This window comes from Phyllopteryx taeniolatus, chromosome 4 (assembly GCF_024500385.1).
Source record: "Phyllopteryx taeniolatus isolate TA_2022b chromosome 4, UOR_Ptae_1.2, whole genome shotgun sequence".
Taxonomy (NCBI): domain Eukaryota; kingdom Metazoa; phylum Chordata; class Actinopteri; order Syngnathiformes; family Syngnathidae; genus Phyllopteryx; species Phyllopteryx taeniolatus.
In genome coordinates, this window is record NC_084505.1 from 543,105 (window position 1) to 563,711 (window position 20,607).

Sequence of the window (20,607 nt, forward strand, 5' to 3'; positions counted from 1 at the left end):
TGGAGCTGTGGTGCGGCCGACACAACCTGGAGCTGAACACGCTCAAGACTGTAGAGATGATCGTGGACTTCAGGAGGCATCCTTCGCCACAGCTGCCCCTCACGTTGTCCAGCTGCCTTGTGTCAACCGTCGAGACCTTCAAGTTCCTGGGAATTACAATGTCCCAGGACCTGAAGTGGGCGACCAACATCAATTCCGTCCTCAAAAAGGCCCAGCAGAGGATGTACTTCCTGCGGCTTCTGAGAAAGCACGCCCTGCCACCGGAGCTGTTGAGGCAGTTCTACACAGCAGTCATTGAATCAGTACTGTGTTCTTCCATCACAGTCTGGTTTGGTGCTGCTACAAAAAAGGACAAATTCCGACTGCTACGGACAATCAAAACTGCTGAAAGGATTGTCGGTACCCCCCTACCCACCCTTGAGGACTTGCACGCTGCCAGAACTAAGACAAGGGCATGCAAAATCCTCTCGGACCCTCCCCACCCCGGTCACCAGCTCTTCCAGCTCCTTCCCTCAGGTAGGCGCTACCGATCAATGCAAACTAGAACTAGTAGACATTCCAACAGCTTCTTCCCTCTTGCAATCAACTTCTTAAACAGCTAACTTATAATTCCATTACAACAAGCTGGCAATTTTTTGACTTGAGTTCGTTGTCACATTTCTGTGGGGCCAATTATGTATTACTCGTGCACTCACTGTAGTTGTCTCGCCGTGCTGCACTATTTGCATATACTGGCCACTCATGCCAGAGTAGCATCTGCTCCATTTGCACACTGATTGAGGAGTATCTGTAACATTTGCACAACCATTGTCCCAGATTATCGCACTACTCGTCACTTTAAACCGCATACACTCCTTGAAGTCTCAGTGCCCTTTTCACAATGGTGATTGCACCGGACTATTGCGATATTAGCCATTCGAACTGCTCTAAGTGCTAGAGGACTCTGCATCTTTTTGCACAATTGTTTTTTGTCAATGTCTTTATGTCTCCAAAGTGTTCTGTAAATTGACTGTCTGTTGTACTAGAGCGGCTCCAACTACCGGAGACAAATTCCTTGTGTGTTTTGGACATACTTGGCAAATAAAGATGATTCTGATTCTGATTCTGTTTTACTTCAGCTAATCTTCATTCCTCTTCTTTCCAGTGCATGCCTCCATCTGTCTAACTGTTCCTCCAGTTGCTCCCTGCTTTCACTACAGATCAAAATGTCATCTGCAAACATCATGGTCCACGAGAATTCCAGTCTAACCTCATCTGTTAGCCTATCCATCACCACTGCAAAAAGGAAGGGGCTCAGGGCTGATCCCTGATGCAGTCCCACCTCCACCTTAAATTCGTCTGTCACACCGACAGCACACCTCACCGCTGTTCTGCTGCCCTCGTACATGTCCTGTATTATTCTAACATACTTCTCTGCCACTCCAGACATCCGCATGCAGTACCACAGTTCCTCTCTGGGTACTCTGTCATAGGCTTTCTCTAGATCTACAAAGACACAATGTAGCTCCTTCTGACCTTCTCTTTACTTTTCCATCAACATCCTCAAGGCAAATAATGCATTGTGATACTCTTTCTAGGCATGAAACAATTCTGTTGCTCGCAAATACTCACTTCTGTCCTGAGTCTAGCCTCCACTACTCTTTCCCATAACTTCATTGTGTGGCTCATCAACTTTATTCCTCTATAGTTCCCACAACTCGGCACATAACCTTTGTTCTTAAAAATGGGCACCAGTTCACTTTTCCTCCATTCCTCAGGCATCTTCTCACACACTAGAATTCTATTGAACAAGCTGGTCAAAAACTCCACAGCCACCTCTCCTAGATGCTTCCATACCTCCAAAGGAATGTCATCAGGACCAACTGCCTTTCCATTTTTCATCCTCTTTAATGGCTTTCTAACTTCCCCCTTACTAATTATTGCCACTTCCTGGTCCACCACACTTGCCTCTTCTACTATCCCTTCTCTCTCATTTTCCTCATTCATCAACTCCTCGAAGTATTCTTTCCATCTAGCTAGCACACTGCTGGCACCAATCAACATATTTCCATCTCTATCCCTAACCTGCTGCACATCCTTCCCATCTCTATCCCTTTGTCTGGCCAGCCTGTATAGATCCTTTTCTCCTTCTTTAGTGTCCAACCTGCCATACATGTCATCATATGCCTCTTGTTTGGCCTTTGCCACCTCTACCTTTGCCCTGTGTCGCATCTCAATGTATTCCTTTCGCCTCTCCTCGGTCCTCTCAGTGTCCCACTTCTTCTTAGCTAACCTTTTTCCTTGTATGATTTCCTGTACTGTGAGGTTCCACCACCAAGTCTCCTTATCTCCTTTCCTGCCAGAAGATACACCAAGTACTGATCACCTTGGCTGCAGTGGTTGAGTCTTCTGGAAGCTCCTCCCGTCCACCAAGAGCCTGTCTCACCTCTTCCAGAAAAGCTGCACAACACTCGTCCTGTCTCAGCTTCCACCACATGGTTCTCTTCTCTGCCTTTGTCTTCCTAATCTTCCTCCCCACCACCAGAGTCATCTTACACACCACCATCCTATGCTGTCTAGCCACACTCTCCCCTACCACTACCTTACAGTTGGTAACCTCCTTCAGATTACATCGTCTGCACAAGATGTAATCCACCTGCGTGCTTCTACCTCCGCTCTTGTAGGTCACCCTATGTTCGTGCCTCTTCTGGAAAAAAGTGTTCACTACAGCCATTTGGATCCTTGTTGCAAAGTCTACCACCATCTGTCCCTCCAAGTTCCTTTCCTGGATGCCGTACTTACCCATCACTTCTTTATCACCCCTATTACCTTCACCAACATGTCCATTACAATCTTCACCAATTACGACTCTCTCTCTGTCTGGGATGCTCAGAACTACTTCGACTAGCTTCTTCCAGAATTTCTCTTCCACCTCTAGGTCACATCCTACCTGTGGGGCATCACCACAAATCACATTACACATAACACACTCAATTTCAAATTTCAGCCTCATCACTCGATCTGATACTCTTTTCACCTCCAAGACATTCTTAGCCAACTCTTTTAAAATAACCCCGACTCCATTTCTCTTCCCATCTACACCATGGTAAAATAATTTAAACCCTGCCCCTAAACTTCTAGCCTTACTACCTTTCCACCTGCTCTCCTGGACACACAATATATCAACCTTTCTTCTAATCATCATGTCAACCAACTCCCGAGATTTTCCTGTCATCGTCCCAACATTCAAAGTCCCCACATTCAGTTCTAGGCTCTGTGCTTTCCTCTTTCTGCCGAAGAACCCGCTTTCCACCTCTTCTTCTTCTTTGACTTCGACCCACAGTAGCTGCATTTCCAACGCCGCCCCGCAGGTTGACGGTGCCGGTGGCGGACGTTGTTAATCCGGGCCACGACCGATCCGGTATGGAATTCTTTGGATGAACGCTCATATTTGTTTGGCAAGGTTTTAAGACGGATGCCCTTCCTGACACAACCCTCTGCATTTATCCGGGCTTGGGACCGGCCTACAGTTTGCATTGACTTGTGCCCCCCATAGGGCTGCATTAAACGTGGGATTTCTACAATGTAATTTTATTTTCCACTTCCACCACGTGGTACGCAATCACGAGGAGTCTAACTGGCAGTGTCTTTGATCACCACTGGGGTGGATGATCATGTTCCATTGTTCAACAGTCATCAATCAATTCCTTCCCCAAGCCACGTTGTGGGGGTCATGAGGAGACTTTTAGACCTTCTGGGTCATCTTCCATGTCTCCAGAGTGAAGTCCTTGTCAGAATCAGAATCATCTTTACTTTGCCAAGTATTTACAAAAAACACATCAGGAATTTGTTTCCGGTAGTTGGAGCCGCTCTAGTATGACAACAGACATAAAGACATTGAGAAAAAGTCACTTACCAATAAAGGGTTCCCAGTTATCTGGAAATGCCGGTACAATTTTATTATTATTTTTTTTGACAATTGTGCAAAACGATGAAGAGTCCTCGAGCACGTATAGCACTTTGAATGACTAATATAGCAATAGTCGGTGCAATGACCATTGTGCAAAGGGCGCCGAGACTTCAAGGAGTTTATGGAGTTTAAAGTGACTAGTAGCGCAATAATCTGGGACAATGTTGATTGTGCAAATGTTACAGATACTCCTCAGTCAGTGTGCAAGTGGTGCAGATGCTACTCTGGCATGAGTGGCAGGTATTGGTCAACAACAGATTTGCAAATAGTGCAGCATGGCAAGACTGCTACAGTGAGTGCACAAGTAATGTATAATTGGCCTGACAGAAATGTGACCACAAACTCAAGACAAAAAAAATTGGCAGCATGTTGCAATGGAATTGTAGGTTAGCTGTTTAAGAAGTTTATGGCAAGAACGATGAAGCTGTTGGAATGTCTGCTATTTCTAGTTTGAATTAATTGGTAGTGCCTACCTGAGGGAAGGAGCTGGAAGAGCTGGTGACCAGGATGTGGAGGGTCCGAGAGGATTTTGCATGCTCTTGTCCTCAAGGGTGGGTAGAGGGGTACCGACAATCTTTTCAGCAGTTTTGATTGTTCGTTGCAGTCTGAGTTTTTTTTGTAGCAACACCAAACCAGACTGTGATGGAAAACACAGGACTGATTTGTTGACCGCTGTGTAGAACTGCCTCAGAGCTCCTGTGCCAGGCCGTGCTTCCTCAGAAGCCGCAGGAAGTACAACCTCTGCTGGGCATTTTTGAGGACGGAGTTGATGTTGATCACCCACTTCAGGTACTGAGAGACTCTAATTCCCAGGAACTTGAAGGTCTCGACAGTTGACACAAGGCAGCTGGACAGCGTGAGGGGCAGGTGTGGCGAGGGATGCCTCCTGAAGTCCACGATCATCTCTACAGTCTTGAGGGTGTTCAACTCCAGGTTGTGTCGGCCGCACATCAGCTCCACTTCCTGTCGATATACAGACACGTCACCGTCTTTGATGAGGCCGAGTGCAGTCGTTCGTGTAGAGAGAGAAGAGCAGCGGAGAGAGGACACAACTTTGGGGTGCTGGTGCTGTGCGTGGATGAGGTTGCCTCCCCCTGCCTCACCTGCTATGTCCTCCTCGTCAGAAAGCTGTAAATCCACTGGCATATGGCAGGCGAGACGTTTAGTTGGAGAAACTCGGAGGAAAGGTCGTTCTTTATGTGGTTAACTGTCAATATGACTTGACACAGACATCCAGTGACATGGGGCGGGGGTCTTGTCCAAAGAATTACATCAGTCTTTGTGTTGATGTTGAAGTCGGATATCCATCCATCCAGCCATCCATTTTCTACCGCTTATCCGAGGTCGGGTCGCGGGGGCAGTAGCTTTAACAGGGACGCCCAGACTTCCCTCTCCCCAGCCACTTCATCCAGCTCTCCTGGGGGGATCCTGAGGCGTTCCCAGGCCAGCCGAAGGATGTAGTCTCTCCAGCGTGTCCTGGGTCATCCCTGGGGTCTCCTCCCGATGGGACGTGCCCGGAACACCTCACCAGGGAGGCGTCCGGGAGGCATCCGAATCAGATGCCCCAGCCACCTCATCTGGCTCCTCTCGATGTGGAGGAGCAGCGGCTCTACTATGAGGTCCTCCCGGATGACCGAGCTTCTAACCCTATCTCTAAGGGAGTGCACGGGACACCCTGCGGAGGAAACTCATTTTGGCCTCTTGTATCCGGGATCTGTTCTTTCGGTCACGACCCACAGCTCGTGACCATAGGTGAGGGTAGGAACGTAGATCAACCGGTAAATCGAGAGCTTCGCGTTTCGGCTTAGCTCCTTCTTTACCACAACGGATCGATACAAAGTCTGCATCACTGCAGACGTTGCACCAATCTGCCTGTCGATCTCCTGTTCCATTAAGACCCCAAGATACTTGAACTCCTCCACTTGGGGCAGGATTTCATCCCCAACCTGGAGAAGGGCACACAACCCTTTTCCGACTGAGGACCATGGTCTCAGATTGGGCGGTGCTGATTCTCATCCCAGCCGCTTCACACTCGGCTACAAACTGCTCCAGTGAGAGTTGGAGATCACGGCTTGATGAAGCCAACAGAACCACATCATCTGCAAAAAGCAGAGCTGCAATACTGAGGCCACAAAACCGGACTCCTCTACGCCTCGGCTGCACCTAGAAATTATGTCCATAAAAGTTATGAACAGAATCGGTGACAAAGGGCAGACTTGGCGGAGTCCAACCCTCACCGGAAACGAGTCCGACTTACTGCCGGATATGCGGACCAAACTCTGACTCCGGTCGTACAGGGACCGAACAGCCAGTATCAGGGGGTTCGGAACCCCATACTCCTGAAGCACTCCCCACAGGACACCTCGAGGGACACGGTCGAATGCCTTCTCCAAGTCCACAAAACACATGTAGACTGGTTGGGCGAACTCCCATGCACTCTCGACGACCCTGCTAAGGTTGTAGAGCTGGTCTACTGTTCCACGGCCAGGACGAAAACTACACTGCTCGTCCTGAATCTGAGATTTCGACTTCCCGACGGACCCTCCTCTCCAGCACCCCTGAATAGACCTTAACAGGGAGGCTGAGGAGTGTGATCCTGTATTTGGAACACACCCTCTGGTCCCCCTTCTTAAAAAGGGGGGCCCACCACCCCAGTCTGCCAATCCAGAGGCACTGTCCCCGATGTCCACGCGATGTTGCAGAGGTGTGTTAACCAGGACAGCCCTACAGAGCCTTGAGGAACTCCGGGCGAATCTCATCCACCTTGCTACCGAGGAGCTTTTTAACGACCACGGTGACCTCAACCCCAGAGATAGGAGAGCCCGCCTCAGAGAACCCAGACTCTGCTCCCTCATGGGAAGGCATGTCGGTGGAATTGAGAAGGTCTTCAAAGTATTCTCCCCACCGGCTCACAAGGTCCCGAGTCGAGATCAGCAGCGCCCCATCCCCACTATACACAGTGTTGATGGTGCACTGCTTCCCCCTCCTGAGATGCAGGATGGTGGACCAGAATTTCCTCTAAGCCGTCCGGAAGTCTTTCTCCAAGGCCTCACCAAACTCCTCCCCTGCCCAAGTTTTTGCTTCAGCGACCACCAAAGCTGCATTCCGCTTGGCCAGCCGGTACCCATCAGCTGCCTCAGGAGTCCCACAGGCCGAAAAGGCCCGATAGGACTCTTTCAGCTTGACGGCATCCCTTACCGTTGGTGTTCACAAATGGGTTCGGGGATTGCCGCCACGACAGGCACCTTACAGCCACAGCTCCGGTCGGCCGCCTCAGCAATGGAGGCGCAGAACATGGTCCACTCGGACTCGATGTCCCCCGCCTCGCCCGGAACATGAGCAAAGTTCTTTCAGAGGTGGGAGTTGAAACTCCTTCTGACAGGGGTTTCCGACAGACGTTCCCAGCAGACCCTCACAATACGTTTGGGCCTGCCATGTCGGACCGGCGTCTTCCCCCATCATCGGAGCCAACTCACCCCCAGGTGTTGATCAGTTGACAGCTCCGCCACTCTCTTCACCCGAGTGTCCAAGACATGCAGCTGCAAGTCCGATGACACGACCACAAAGTCGATCATCGAACTGCGACCTAGGGTGTCCTGGTGCCAAGTGCAAGTGTGGACAACCTTATGCTTGTACATGGTGTTTGATATGGACAATCCGTGATGAAGTCCAATAACAGAACACCGCTTGGGTTCTGATCGGGGGGGGGTGGGCGTTCCTCCCAATCACGCCCTTCCAGGTCTCACTGTCGTTGCCCACGTGAGCATTGAAGTCCCCCAGCAGAACGATGGATTCCCCAGCGAGAGCGCTCTCCAGCACCCCCTCCAAGGACTCCAAAAAGGGTGGGTACTCTGAACCGCTTTTTGGTGCATAGGCACAAACAACAGTCAGGACCCGTCCCCCCACCCGAAGGCGGATGGAGGTTACCCTCTCGTCCACCGGGGTGAACCCCAACGTACAGGCGCCAAGCCGGGGAGCAATAAGTATACCCACACCTGCTCGGCGCCTCTCACCGTGGGCAACTCCAGAGTGGAAGAGAGTCCGACCCCTCTCGAGAGGACTGGTACCAGAGCCCAAGCTGTGCGTGGAGGCGAGTCCAACTATATGTAGTTGGAACTTCTCGACCTCACACACCAGCTTGGGCTCCTTCCCTGCCAGAGAGGTGACATTTCCACGTCCCTAGAGCCAGCTTCTGTAGCCAGGGATCGGATTGCCAAGGTCCCCGCCTTCAGCCACCACCCAGCTCACACTGCACCCAACCCCTATGGCCCCTTCCACAGGTGGTGAACCCACATTACCCTTTTGGGCCGGGCCCCATGGGTGCAGGCCCGTCCACCAGGCACTCGCCTTCGAGCCCCACCTCCAGGCCTGGCTCCAGAGGGTGACCCGCGACCGGGCAAGGGAAACCGGAGTCCGTTTTTTGTCGTCATCATAAGGGGTCTTTGAGCCGTGCTTTGTCTGGCGCACCTAAGACCTGTTTGCCATGGGTGACCCTGCCAGGGGCATAAAGCCCATACAACTTAGCTCCTATTATCATTGGGACACACAAACCCCTCCACCACGATAAGGTGACGGCTCAAGGAGGGGTGAAGTCGGATATCCATTACACAACCCATTAGCAAATTCCCGGTTTGAGTTTCAACCAAAGTTATTATTCTTATCAATTACTTTTTCCAATTCATTGTGCATCTTGGGTAAAAGATGGTGGCTGACCTGCATTATTTGGGCGTAAGAATGGTCTGAGGACAGGCACGTGCACACATACTGTAGACATCCCCTGCTCTTTTTCTTCCTGAAGAAAAAAAATGCCCTTTTTCTGTTTTTTTTTCTTCCCTTTTTAATGAATTCATCTCTCGCTCTCTCATGTATACATATACATTCATGCTTTGGCACCGCTTCCCTTTCAAATATAAATTTAAGAAATGAGACCTCCAGATTGCTGGTCCGGGGGTGACGCTCAATGCTCTCTGTAAGACATGAACCCCCCCCGCATCCCCCCTCCTCTTTTCTCTCACTTCTCCTGCAGCACGAGACTGAACACCAGCTATACGCTGGGTAAGGGCAAGAGGGGGCACGGCTCCCTGAAATAAACACCGTGCCCCCCCAATCGCGCATTCTTCCTCAAGTCTCTTCTACTTTGTGCTGTGTGCCGGCTGTCTGATCTACTGTCTGTAGTCAGACTGTAGATTTGGTCACAAAGTCATTGAAGGAAATATGTTAATCTCTATGGAGGCTATTTAGAATAGCCAAAATATGGGACCCTTAATGGTGCATTGCAAAAATATGTCTCCTTAATACGAGATAAATACACTTGTTTTTCGTGTAAATTTACTAGAAACAAGTGAAATTACAGTATCTGCCAGTTACGGTGGCCCTGAAGTGCAAAACACACAACGACAAATAACTAAACACAACGGCAAATTAAAAAACACAACAGCAAATAACGAATCACAATGACAAATAACTAAACACAACAGCAAATAAAAAAACAATAGCAAATAACTAATCACAACAAGAAATAACTAATTACAACAACAAATGACTAAACACAATAGCAAATAAAAAAACAGCAACAAAAAACTAATCACGGTAACAAATAACTAAACACAGCAGCAAATTAAAAAAAAACAACAGCAAAAAAATCATCAAAACAACAAATAACTGAACACAACAGCAAATGAGCGGCTGACGAAATAAATTAACATTGCAAAGAGAAACGACGCGGCACGGTGGACGACTGGTTAGAGCGTCAGCCTCACAGTTCTGAGGACCCGGGTTCAATCCCCGGCCCCGCCTGTGTGGAGTTTGCATGTTCTCCCCGTGCCTGCGTGGGTTTTCTCCGGGCACTCCGGTTTCCTCCCACATCCAAAAACATGCATTAATTGGAGACTCTAAATTGCCCGTAGGTGTGACTGTGAGTGCGAATGGTTGTTTGTTTGTATGTGCCCTGCGATTGGCTGGCAACCAGTTCAGGGTGTACCCCGCCTCCTGCCCGATGACAGCTGAGATAGGCTCCAGCACGCGCGCGACCCGAGTGAGGAGAAGCGGCTCAGAAAATGGATGGATGGAACAGCAAATGAAAAAACAGCAAAAACTAATCCCAACAAAACACAACAGCAAATCAAAAAACAGCAAAAAACTAATAACAAAAAAAGAACTAAACACAACAGCAAATGAAAAATCACAACAGCAAATGAAAAACCACAACAGAAAAAACACGAATCTTCTTTTCCTTTCGGCTTGTCCCGTTAGGGGTCGCCACAGCGCGTCATCCTTTTCCATGTAAGCCTATCTCCTGCATCCTCCTCTCGAACACCAACTGCCATCATGTCTTCCCTCACGACATCCATTGACCTTCTCTTTGGTCTTCCTCTAACTCTCTTGCCTGGCAGCTCCATCCTCATTATCCTTCTATCAATATACTCACTATTTCTCCTCTGGACGTGTCCAACCCATCGAAGTCTGCTCTCTCTAACTTTGTCTCCAAAACATCGAACCTCGGCTGTCCCTCTGATGAGCTCATTTCTAATTTTATCCAACCTGGTCACTCCGAGAGCGAACCTCAACATCTTCATTTCTGCCACCTCCAGCTCTGCTTCCTGTTGTCTCTTCAGTGCCACTGTCGTTAATCCGTACATCATGGCTGGCCTCACCACTGTTTTATAAACTTTGCCCTTCATCCTAGCAGAGACTCTTCTGTCACATAACACACCTGACACCTTCCTCCACCCGTTCCAACCTGCTTGGACCCGTTTCTTCACTTCCTGACCTCACTTACCATTGCTCTGGACGGTTGACCCCAAGTATTTAAACATCCTTCCCATCTCTATCCCTCTGTCTGGCCAGCCTGTATAGATCCTTTTCGCCTTCTTTAGTGTCCAACCTGCCATACATGTCATCATATGCCTCTTGTTTGGCCTTTGCCACCTCTACCTTTGCCCTGTGTCGCATCTCAATGTATTCCTTTCACCTCTCAGTGTCCCACTTCTTCTTAGCTAACCTTTTTCCTTGTATGATTTCCTGTATTGTGTGGTTCCACCACCAAGTCTCCTTCTCTCCTTTCCTGCCAGAAGATATACCAAGTACTCTCCTGCCTGCCTCTCTGATCACCTTGGCTGCAGTGGTCAGGTCTTCTGGAAGCTCCTCCCGTCCACCGAGAGCCTGTCTCACCTCTTCCCGAAAAGCTGCACAACACTCGTCCTTGTCTCAGCTTCCACCACATGGTTCTCTTCTCTGCCTTTGTCTTCCTAATCTTCCTCCCCACCACCAGAGTCATTTTACACACCACCATCCTATGCTGTCTAGCCACACTCTTCCCTACCACTACCTTACAGTTGGTAACCTCCTTCAGATTACATCGTCTGCACAAAATGTAATCCACCTGCATGCTTCTACCTCCGCTCTTGTAGGTCACCCTATGTTCGTGCTTCTTCTGGAAAAAAAGTGTTCACTACAGCCATTTGCATCCTTGTTGCAAAGTCTACCACCATCTGTCCCTCCAAGTTCCTTTCCTGGATGCCATACTTACCCATCACTTCTTCATCACCCCTCTTACCTTCACCAACATGTCCATTACAATCTGCACCAATTACGACTCTCTCTCTGTCTGGGATTCTCAGAACTACTTCGACTAGCTTCTTCCAGAATTTCTCTTCCACCTCTAGGTCACATCCTACCTGTGGGGCATCACCACAAATCACATTACACATAACACACTCAATTTCAAATTTCAGCCTCATCACTCGATCTGATACTCTTTTCACCTCCAAGACATTCTTAGCCAACTCTTCTTTTAAAATAACCCCGACTCCATTTCTCTTCCCATCTACACCATGGTAAAATAATGTAAACACTGCCCCTAAACTTCTAGCCTTACTGCCTTTCCATCTGGTCTCCTGGACACACAATATATCAACCTTTCTCCTAATCATCATATCAACCAAGTCCCGAGATTTTCCTGTCATAGTCCCAACATTCAAAGTCCCCACATTCAGTTCTAGGCTCTGTGCTTTCCTCTTCTCTTTCTGCCGAAAAACCCGCTTTTCACCTCTTCTTCTTCTTTGACTTTGACCCACAGTAGCTGAATTTTCAACGGCGCCCTGTTGCATGTTCTCCCTGGGTGGGTTTTCTCCGGGCACTCCGGTTTCCGTCCACATCCCAAAAACATGCATGGTAGGTTAATTGAAGACTCTAACTTGCCCGTAGGTGTGAATGTGAGTGCGAATGGTTGTTTGTTTCTATGTGCCCTGCGTTTGGCTGGCGACCGGTTCAGGGTATACCCCGCCTCCCGCCCGAAGATAGCTGGGATAGGCTCCAGCAACCCACGACCCTAGTGAGGATAAGCGGTAAAGAAAATGGATGGATGGATGGTGTTCTGTTTAATTATTTGTTGTTGTGATTAGTTATTTGCTGTTGTGTTTTTTTTATTAGTTATTTGCTCTTGTGATTAGTTATTTGTTTTTGTTTTTTGATTTGCTTTGATTTCATTATTTGTCATTGTTCCTACAATCCTATGTAAGCATTCCTACACATAAAAAAAAAAAAAAATCATACCAAAAGCATCCACTCTAAGTTTTTACGTACTGTATTCAGCATTTTTTGCTTTTTTTTTTTTTTTTTTTACTTAAAGTTAAGGTGAACTTTTGCACTAACCTTATGCGCACATTCACTTAAAGGTAAGGTGAGGTATCCAATAAACACTATGCTTTAAAGTATATATTAGTATTGCATTTAAAATGTGATATCACAACAAAACAAAATAATAAAGCAAAACAGCGTATTTCTGACAACTTTATTGGCTCAGCTTTGAATTTCCTTTTTAGAGACTCATGCCAAGTATGCTACAACACACAAAAAAAAACACAAATTAGCCTGAATCAACATAAAGGTTGTTTGAATTTTTAGATATAGTATATATTACATTAATTAATTTAACATTAAACGGGTAGTTCACCCCAAAAAAATGGAAATGTACCCATCTTCCACTTGCATTCATGCCAGTGGAGGAGCAGCGAAAATTTTATTTTTGCCCGTTTTCTGCCCGTTTTGTTAACCTGTTTTTTGGTGGGTTTTTTTCATAAAACTTTTCATGTTGGGGCTTCAAGAAACAAACGAGCAATATGGAGATACAGGATTTGGTGGTGCATCGTGCTATTTGGACGATTGAATGACCTTACATGTTTTTATTAACTCCGCCCCCCCCCCCCCTCCCCCCCCCCTCCACACACACACTTGTCATTTGTCAATTTGTCTATTATGTGGGTATCGTCGACACATTCGACCTCAGAGGATTTAACCTGCAGTTAGCTGGTTTGGTGCTTTTCCTGCTCTCAGAACCCTCAACTGGAAGTTAGCTAGCTCGAGTGATTCCCGCCCTTCATGCAGGTATCTGCTAGCCTTCAAGCTAGCCAGCTAGCTTCCACAGACGATTGAAATAATACTGAGCAAGCTAACAACGTTTCAGTTAACTTGCCTTGAGCCATTTACTATTTTCAGTTAAGTGAAAGGGAAGTATCGGAGTTCACGGGCTAGTTACGTTGCTGACTCAGCTAGCTTATAAGCTGACCAAGTTTAATTAAATTCAACTAAACATTTTTCAGAACCACAAAATTTTACTAACTCTAATACTTTACATTTTAATTCAACCCGAGTCTGAGTTTGAGTCTTTGAGCTTCCTCTTCTGTAATTTGTATTCGTGCTTGTTCCAAATTGTGGAGAAGGTCATCTGTTGAAAACTGCTCCATCCTCGTGTCGGAAGTGACTGAGTGAAGAAAAGAAAAAAAAACGTTCGGTTCGCAAAACCTTGCACTTTTGATTGACATGCCTTTTTGGCCATTCAAATCACTAAACGACGTGAACAAGACATTGTTATCCGCACCGACACTTGCTAACTGAACTAGCTAAAGTTACAGTATTTGAGAGTTCTGCTCCTCTCTGTTTATGTACTGTTGGATTGTTCTATTTCTTACTCATGAAGCTATGTTCGATTATCTAACAATTAAGTTCCGTTTCCAAAACACAAAGGTGACACATGATTAAGTTTTGTTATCCATGAAATTATGTAGGAGTTTAGATTACTGAGAAATAATGGTTTTAATATGACTCCCCCATTTTTGATAACACCCAAGGCCAGAGATACCTTCTGCCAGTTATAACAAAACCTTCTGACGTGTATAAAAGGAGTTAGCTCAAATAAACAAGATGTGTCATTCAGTGAACCTGCACTCTGGTGTACAGTTGATTGAATGAACCCTGAGACTCAGCACTCTGGTGTCTTATTTTTTCCTCTCTTTTTAGACAAAGAAAACGAACATGCAAGGATTATTGAAGGTTCCATGATCTATTGAACATTGACATTTTATTACGTCCTTAACAGATGGTGCCCCTGCGTCGTGATTTGTCTGATGGGAGAGGTTCATTTTGGTCATCAACTACTTGGCCTGGACTCACAAACAGAGCGCTCACAAACTAAGGTAAGGAGAGACCTTTTTAACAAAATTCTGCACGTTGACATTTACCAAATCATTTGTGAGTCCGAGCCAAGTAATTTTTTCTAATCATAAGTTTTGTGTGACTCGCGAGATAGAGAAATCCTACAACAAAGGTTGGGGAAGGTTATCCTCCAATCACGACAGATTGGGGAAGGTTGTCCCCCAGTGACGGCTGGGGAAGGTTATCCTCTGACGACGGTCGGGGTAGATTTACCACTATCAAAAGGTAAATATTTGTAGTGAAGTATCCTTCTGGTAAGGTCTTGCAGGATAAGACTAATACAGTGTTATTCATGTGTAGAATTTTTTTTTCAGGCATTTTTAGTACACGCCGAAAGAACTGTTAGGAGAATTCCGAAGTGAATTAAAAAGAAGTATTAAGTGTGGGGAAACCCCAAGGGGAAAGGCTTCACTTGTGGTAGAAGCTTCCTTTCTCACACTTGAAATATCTGTCACTGAGACATTCACTTTTCCACGAATTCTCCCCATATTTATATGATGGAAGAAAATGTTGACAAACATTGTCAATTGGTAGAAAAACCGGAATTGGTATTCGGAGATTCAGATCACGAAGGGGGAAAAGGTGGCAATTCACAAAGTTACTGTTACACTATACGGGACTAAGGTATGTAGGGGAGAAGATACAGAAATAGGAAAGAGAGAAAATAAGTAAGTGGTTAGATAAAAAAAGAGGAAAAAGGACAAATCAGAAAGACTGAGCCTTTGCTTCCTGCGTTACACTGTCTAAAAGACAGACTAGTTGTAGAAATAAAACTTCTAAAAAACAAAAAAACGTCCATCTTTAAGAAATCCACAGCCAACTCTAAAATCGCTGAAAAAGAACAAGATCTGTGTACAGTGATGAATGTACTTGCATCTGTGGGGATGATTGAACCAAAAGATGATGCCATGATTATGGCATTACAAAAGGAAAAAAACAGAAAGAAAGGAGGATGAAATTGAAACATAAAAAACCCCACCATATGCGCATGCACCACAAACTTCCTCACTATACCCAGAACTAACAGTACTTCACTTTAAGATAAGATGGATAGACAAAAAGACTTCTGAAAACAGTGAGATAGAACAAATGCAGAAAACCCTGCTAAAACTGCAACAAGGCGCTGGCAGAGAAAATGTGTCAAAAAAAACCCCCAAAAAACAGCCACTATCTGTCATGGCACCTCAGCTACTGTCGCAGGACCTGACGTGGCCCACTTTGCTTCTACAGCAGCAGACTAGAGGGGGGGTCAGAGGAGGTTTCAGGGGTCACTCCCGCGGCGCGAACTCCTTAAGATGCTTTGCATGTGGAAAAACTGGACACGTTGCAAGTGTCTGTCGAGGCCCTGCTGGAGTACAGAGTAACTACAGTTGTTACACATGTGGACAAGAGGGACACACTGCCAACTGTTGTCCCAACCTGCTGCCCAGAGGACGTGGTGAAACAACAGGTCGAGGCAGGGGAAATGTGCCAAAGAGACATTTTACAAAAATGTAATGCTGCCACTGTCTGTCTGTTTCCAGATAGAACCAAAGGAGACCTGCATACACAGGAGACCTGCATACACATGTGCTGGCATGTGTCCAACAAAAAACTGTGACTCCTGTTGCTGACATCTATTGGGGACTGCTCGACACGTGTCAAATAAATAACAGAGTGCTGCAGGCATTTGCGGAGTGGAAGGTGTGGATTGTGTCCTTGGGGCCATTCCTGCCACCCTCTGACCCTAGACATTGTACCTTGTTCTATGATAGAGAACCCGATTTGATTTATCAACAAGAATTTTTTGAAAAACTATCAGACACTCATGGTATTTTACCAACTGACAGAATAGTGGTGGGACGAGAGGGTGTTGCGGCAGTGGTTCACCTGACATCGGATTTATTGCCTTGGTTCAAAATGACATTTTCTGCGCCTCACCTTTAATTGGCACTTAAACGAGAAGGATTAAGAAATCTGTCGGGTAAACTCAATTGGACACATGATGAGAAAGAACTCTTCATACAAATTAAACAAGAATTGAGTCAAGCCATTACTTTGGCACTTCCGAAACTACCGTTTCATTTAGACATCTTTAACAAAACTCATACTGCGCTGCAGTATTGTACCAACTAGTACGGAGTGAAAAAAAGGTACTACTACACACGAGTGTTTTGTTAGAACCAATAGTAGCACGTGCATCTGACCGCGAGAGGTATGCAGCAGCAGCTGCGGCTCTTATCGAAAAATGCGCACATGTAGTGCTTATGCACCCGCTCTGCGCACACACCACGCACTCCACAACCGCTTTCATCAACTCAGGACTATTTACCTTTTCAAACAAGCAAAAAAATTAAATATTATCATTGTTAGAACAACCGCATATTCAGTTTACATCTGTCAATACTAACATGGCTGACGGTGTAACTGAAGGAATGCATTGGTGTGAGGAGAAGGCTAGAAAAGACAAAGCATGTCATTCAGATTTATTGTCGGAACCGTTGAAGGGAGGGAGAAAGTTGTTTACGGATGGTTGTTGTTATAGGAAAAACAATGGGGAACTAGTGGCTGGATGCGCTGTAATTGAAGTAGTAGTGAACGAAAGGAGTCGTTGAATGTATGAATGCAACATTAAAACAAAATTGGCTAAATGCTGTGCAAAGTCAAATATGTCATGGTTGAGAGCTCATGTCCATCAGAGCATCTGTAAATAGTAAACACAAACTCAACCCTTTCAAAATATACCATGCTTTTTCTTTTTCTTTTCCTGGTCCATGTTCTGGCTCATCTTTTGAGTCACCTTCTTCCTCGTGCCTGTCTTACTTTAATCAATTAAGAGGTGTTCTGTCCAGCTTTGCTGGCATCCAGTCGGACGGCGATAATCCACCTGCATCTGTTTGGCTTCGAGTGATAAAGAGGAAGTGGTCTGAACCCAAGGTGGACGGGACCGTTCACCGTCACTGCGACGATTTCACACGCCGACCAACTTGAAGGAAAAGGGACTACCTGGTTCCACAGGTCACAATGTCATGTTGCCAAACCACTTTGATTGTTTCATTAGTGTTGCATTTATTGCCTCAAGTTGCATTCGGCAAACAGGTGGAATTTAGTAGACCAACAATTCATGTAGCAGGAGAAAGGGAAGCAAATGTGGAATACCATTCCAAATTACAATTAATCACAAGAAAGGAACAAACAATGCTTATGTTTTTCGACTTATGTGAAGTGATTCACTATGAAGGCTATAACAGCTCATATAGAGGAACAGACATATACTTATGTTTCGACCAGACGGTACAGACCCGATGCGCGCAGAATTTGCCATATAGTCACACATGGTGTCAGACATGGGGACAAACCACCCATTTTACCGGCAGTTGGACCCCAGAAAAAATGGTGGACAAAGGCATTAAGGGCCAGAAAAACCATAATGCAATAATGGATAGAATAAAATTCCAAATAAATTATGATTCAACACAAAACCCTATTATGCTAAGCATCAATGGTCAGGTAATTGGAAAAACACAACATTCATATTTAGTGATAGGAGCGGATGTTTCTGGAAGAGATCCACGTGGTCTTATCTACATCATTGTATTTGAGGAAGAACAAACCGCTAACAACCAATCAAGTTCCAAGGCTGTCGCAAACCCTCCTGTAATACAAATACTTAACAACCCACCAAGCATAGTGGAAATTTTCAACACAGAAAAAATTACATCAAGTCAAATTTTAGCTTTAGTCACAAGATACACACAACAAAACCTGTGGATAGCCTACTTGCAAGAAACGGCCCGACTTGGCAATTTTGGGGATTGTATAATGTGTGCAGCCGCACGACCCACTTTATATTCAGCTCCAGGACCAATTATGGATATTGATTCACTAAATTGCAATATTGAAATATACAAAATAAACCATAATGTTATCTCTCGATGCGCCAAGTATGAGAATATGTGGCCAAAATTACCTAAAAGTACAGTACCACTCATGGCCCATTATGCAGAAGGAAATTACACTTGTTTAAAGCATGACAGAATTAACCAGAACAAAACGGAATATCTGGGGGTATTTCCATTTTGTCATAATATAATAGATGTCACTACATGGGGGGCGGCACGGTGGCCGACTGGTTAGAGCGTCAGCCTCACAGTTCTGAGGTGCGGGGTTCAATCCCCGTCCCCGCCTGTGTGGAGTTTGCATGTTCTCCCCGTGCCTGCGTGGGTTTTCTCCGGGCACTCCGGTTTCCTCCCACATCCCAAAAACATGCATTAATTGGAGACTCTAAATTGCCCGTAGGCATGACTGTGAGTGCGAATGGTTGTTTGTTTCTATGTGTCCTGCGATTGGCTGGCAACCAGTTCAGGGTGTACCCCGCCCCTTGCCCGATGACAGCTGGGATAGGCTCCAGCACGCTCGCGACCCTAGTGAGGAGAAGCGGCTCAGAAAATGGATGGATGGATGGACTACATGGGGAAATATTACGGTATTGAGCAAAAGGTCTTTAGGTGATTTGGCATATACGTGTGAAATTAATGTAGTAAGAGCTGTGTTACCTGACAAATGGAAAGGGACATGTACAATGATTTCATATGTGGCGTCAACCACTGTCATTTTCGCCAAGGATCGAATAATGAGACCAAAAACAGAAACTAATGTGAGGTCAAAGAGATCAATCAGCGATAATTGGTCAGAGGACAGAACCACATAATAGATGGCATTGGAGTTCAAAATGAATACAAACTGATTGATCAAATTGCAGCAGGATTTGAAAATATGCCCATCATCTCTGCCTTGTTCCCAGTAACTCCAAACAAGAATGTGGATAGGATCTGCTTTGTTTATTACAATTTGCAAAGAGCAGTAAACTTAACCAGTGATGCCATTGAAGGCTTAGCTGAACAATTGGCCCCCACTTCCCTAATGGCAATTCAAAACCGCATGGCCCTTGACATGATCCTTGCCGAAAAGAATGGTGTTTGTGCAATGTTTAGTCCATAATGTTTTACTTTTATTCCCAACAACACACCCCCGGATGGAAAAGTAACGAGAGCCCTACATGACAGATTCAACAGGCATTTCCAACCCCCTGCAAGATTGGGCTACGGCATGGTTTGGAAAATGGAAACACCTTGTAATTACATTTATAATTGCTATTGTTACTGCTGTTACTTTATTCTTGCTTTTCAGATGCTGTATTATTCCATGTACGAGGACACTGTGTGTCAAGATGGTCTCGGGAGTGGTGGAAAAGAATATGAACCAGCCGGAATCACAGATGTTGACCTCCGAAGAAGCTCCTACTCCTGAAGTTCTGCTCACACAAGACGACGGATGGATGAATTATTATTATTATTATATATTATTATTAAGAATATACAGTGTCTTTTCTCTTAGCATGTTACGGGACTTGTCTTTTTCCCTCCTCATATCAATATATGGGGAGGTTTTTGGCCTGTCTCAAGAGTAGTACTGCCTTATGAAGAATGCTTAGCTCATGACTACGTTGTTTATATATCCTCTGATAGCCTTTCACATAGAGTAGTACTGCTTAGGGTCTGTTACATAGTTCCACTATGTAAACAGGGGAATTGTTGGATTGTTCTATTTTGTACTCATGAAGCTATGTTCCATTATCTCACAATTAACTTCCGTTTCCAAAACACTAGGGTAATACATGATTAAGTTTTGTTATCCATGAGAATATGTAGGAGTTTAGATTACTGAGGAAGGGCCAGAGATACCTTCTGCCAAAAATAAATATCAAAACCTTCTGCTGAACAGTCATAACGAAACCTTCTGATGTGTATAAAAGGAGTTAGCTCAAATAAACGAGGTGTGTCATTCAGTCAACATGCACTCTGGTGTACAGTTGATTGTATGCACCCTGAGACTCAGCACTCTGGTGTCTTATTTTTTCCTCTCTTTTTGGACAAAGAAAACGAACACGCAAGGACGATTGAACATTCCATGATCTATTGAACGTTGACATTATATTATGTCCTTAACACACACCAGTGTTTACCAGACTGTACAATATTAGTGCCTAATAATTTCGTGGAAATTACTAGCTTCAGACAAAATCTCTCTCTGAGATGCATTAAACGCTCACGTTTTCAACTTTAGTTCAACACACGTTCTATTCTCCTTTTCGTGCACCTATTTTTTTTCTTTCACCATTATTAGTG

The 20,607-nt window shown here is 45.5% G+C and overlaps 1 protein-coding gene across 8 annotated transcripts in view; it reads left to right on the forward strand.

The window, feature by feature from the left end:
• Positions 1-20,317, forward strand: part of LOC133477371 (uncharacterized) — a 33,106-nt gene extending 12,789 nt beyond the window's left edge. The window contains exons 1-3 of one of the 8 annotated variants that reach the window (XM_061771999.1): positions 14,162-14,218; positions 14,325-14,421; positions 14,535-20,317. In XM_061771999.1, coding sequence (XP_061627983.1) covers positions 17,444-18,556 — 1,113 coding nt within the window. In that variant the 5' untranslated portion in view covers positions 14,162-14,218; positions 14,325-14,421; positions 14,535-17,443 and the 3' untranslated portion in view covers positions 18,557-20,317. Of the gene's footprint in view, positions 1-13,192; positions 13,334-14,161; positions 14,219-14,324 lie in introns of those variants that run through there. The other 7 variants (XM_061772001.1, XM_061771996.1, XM_061772000.1 and 4 more) reach the window with 7 other exon arrangements.
• Positions 20,318-20,607: the final 290 nt, after the last annotated feature.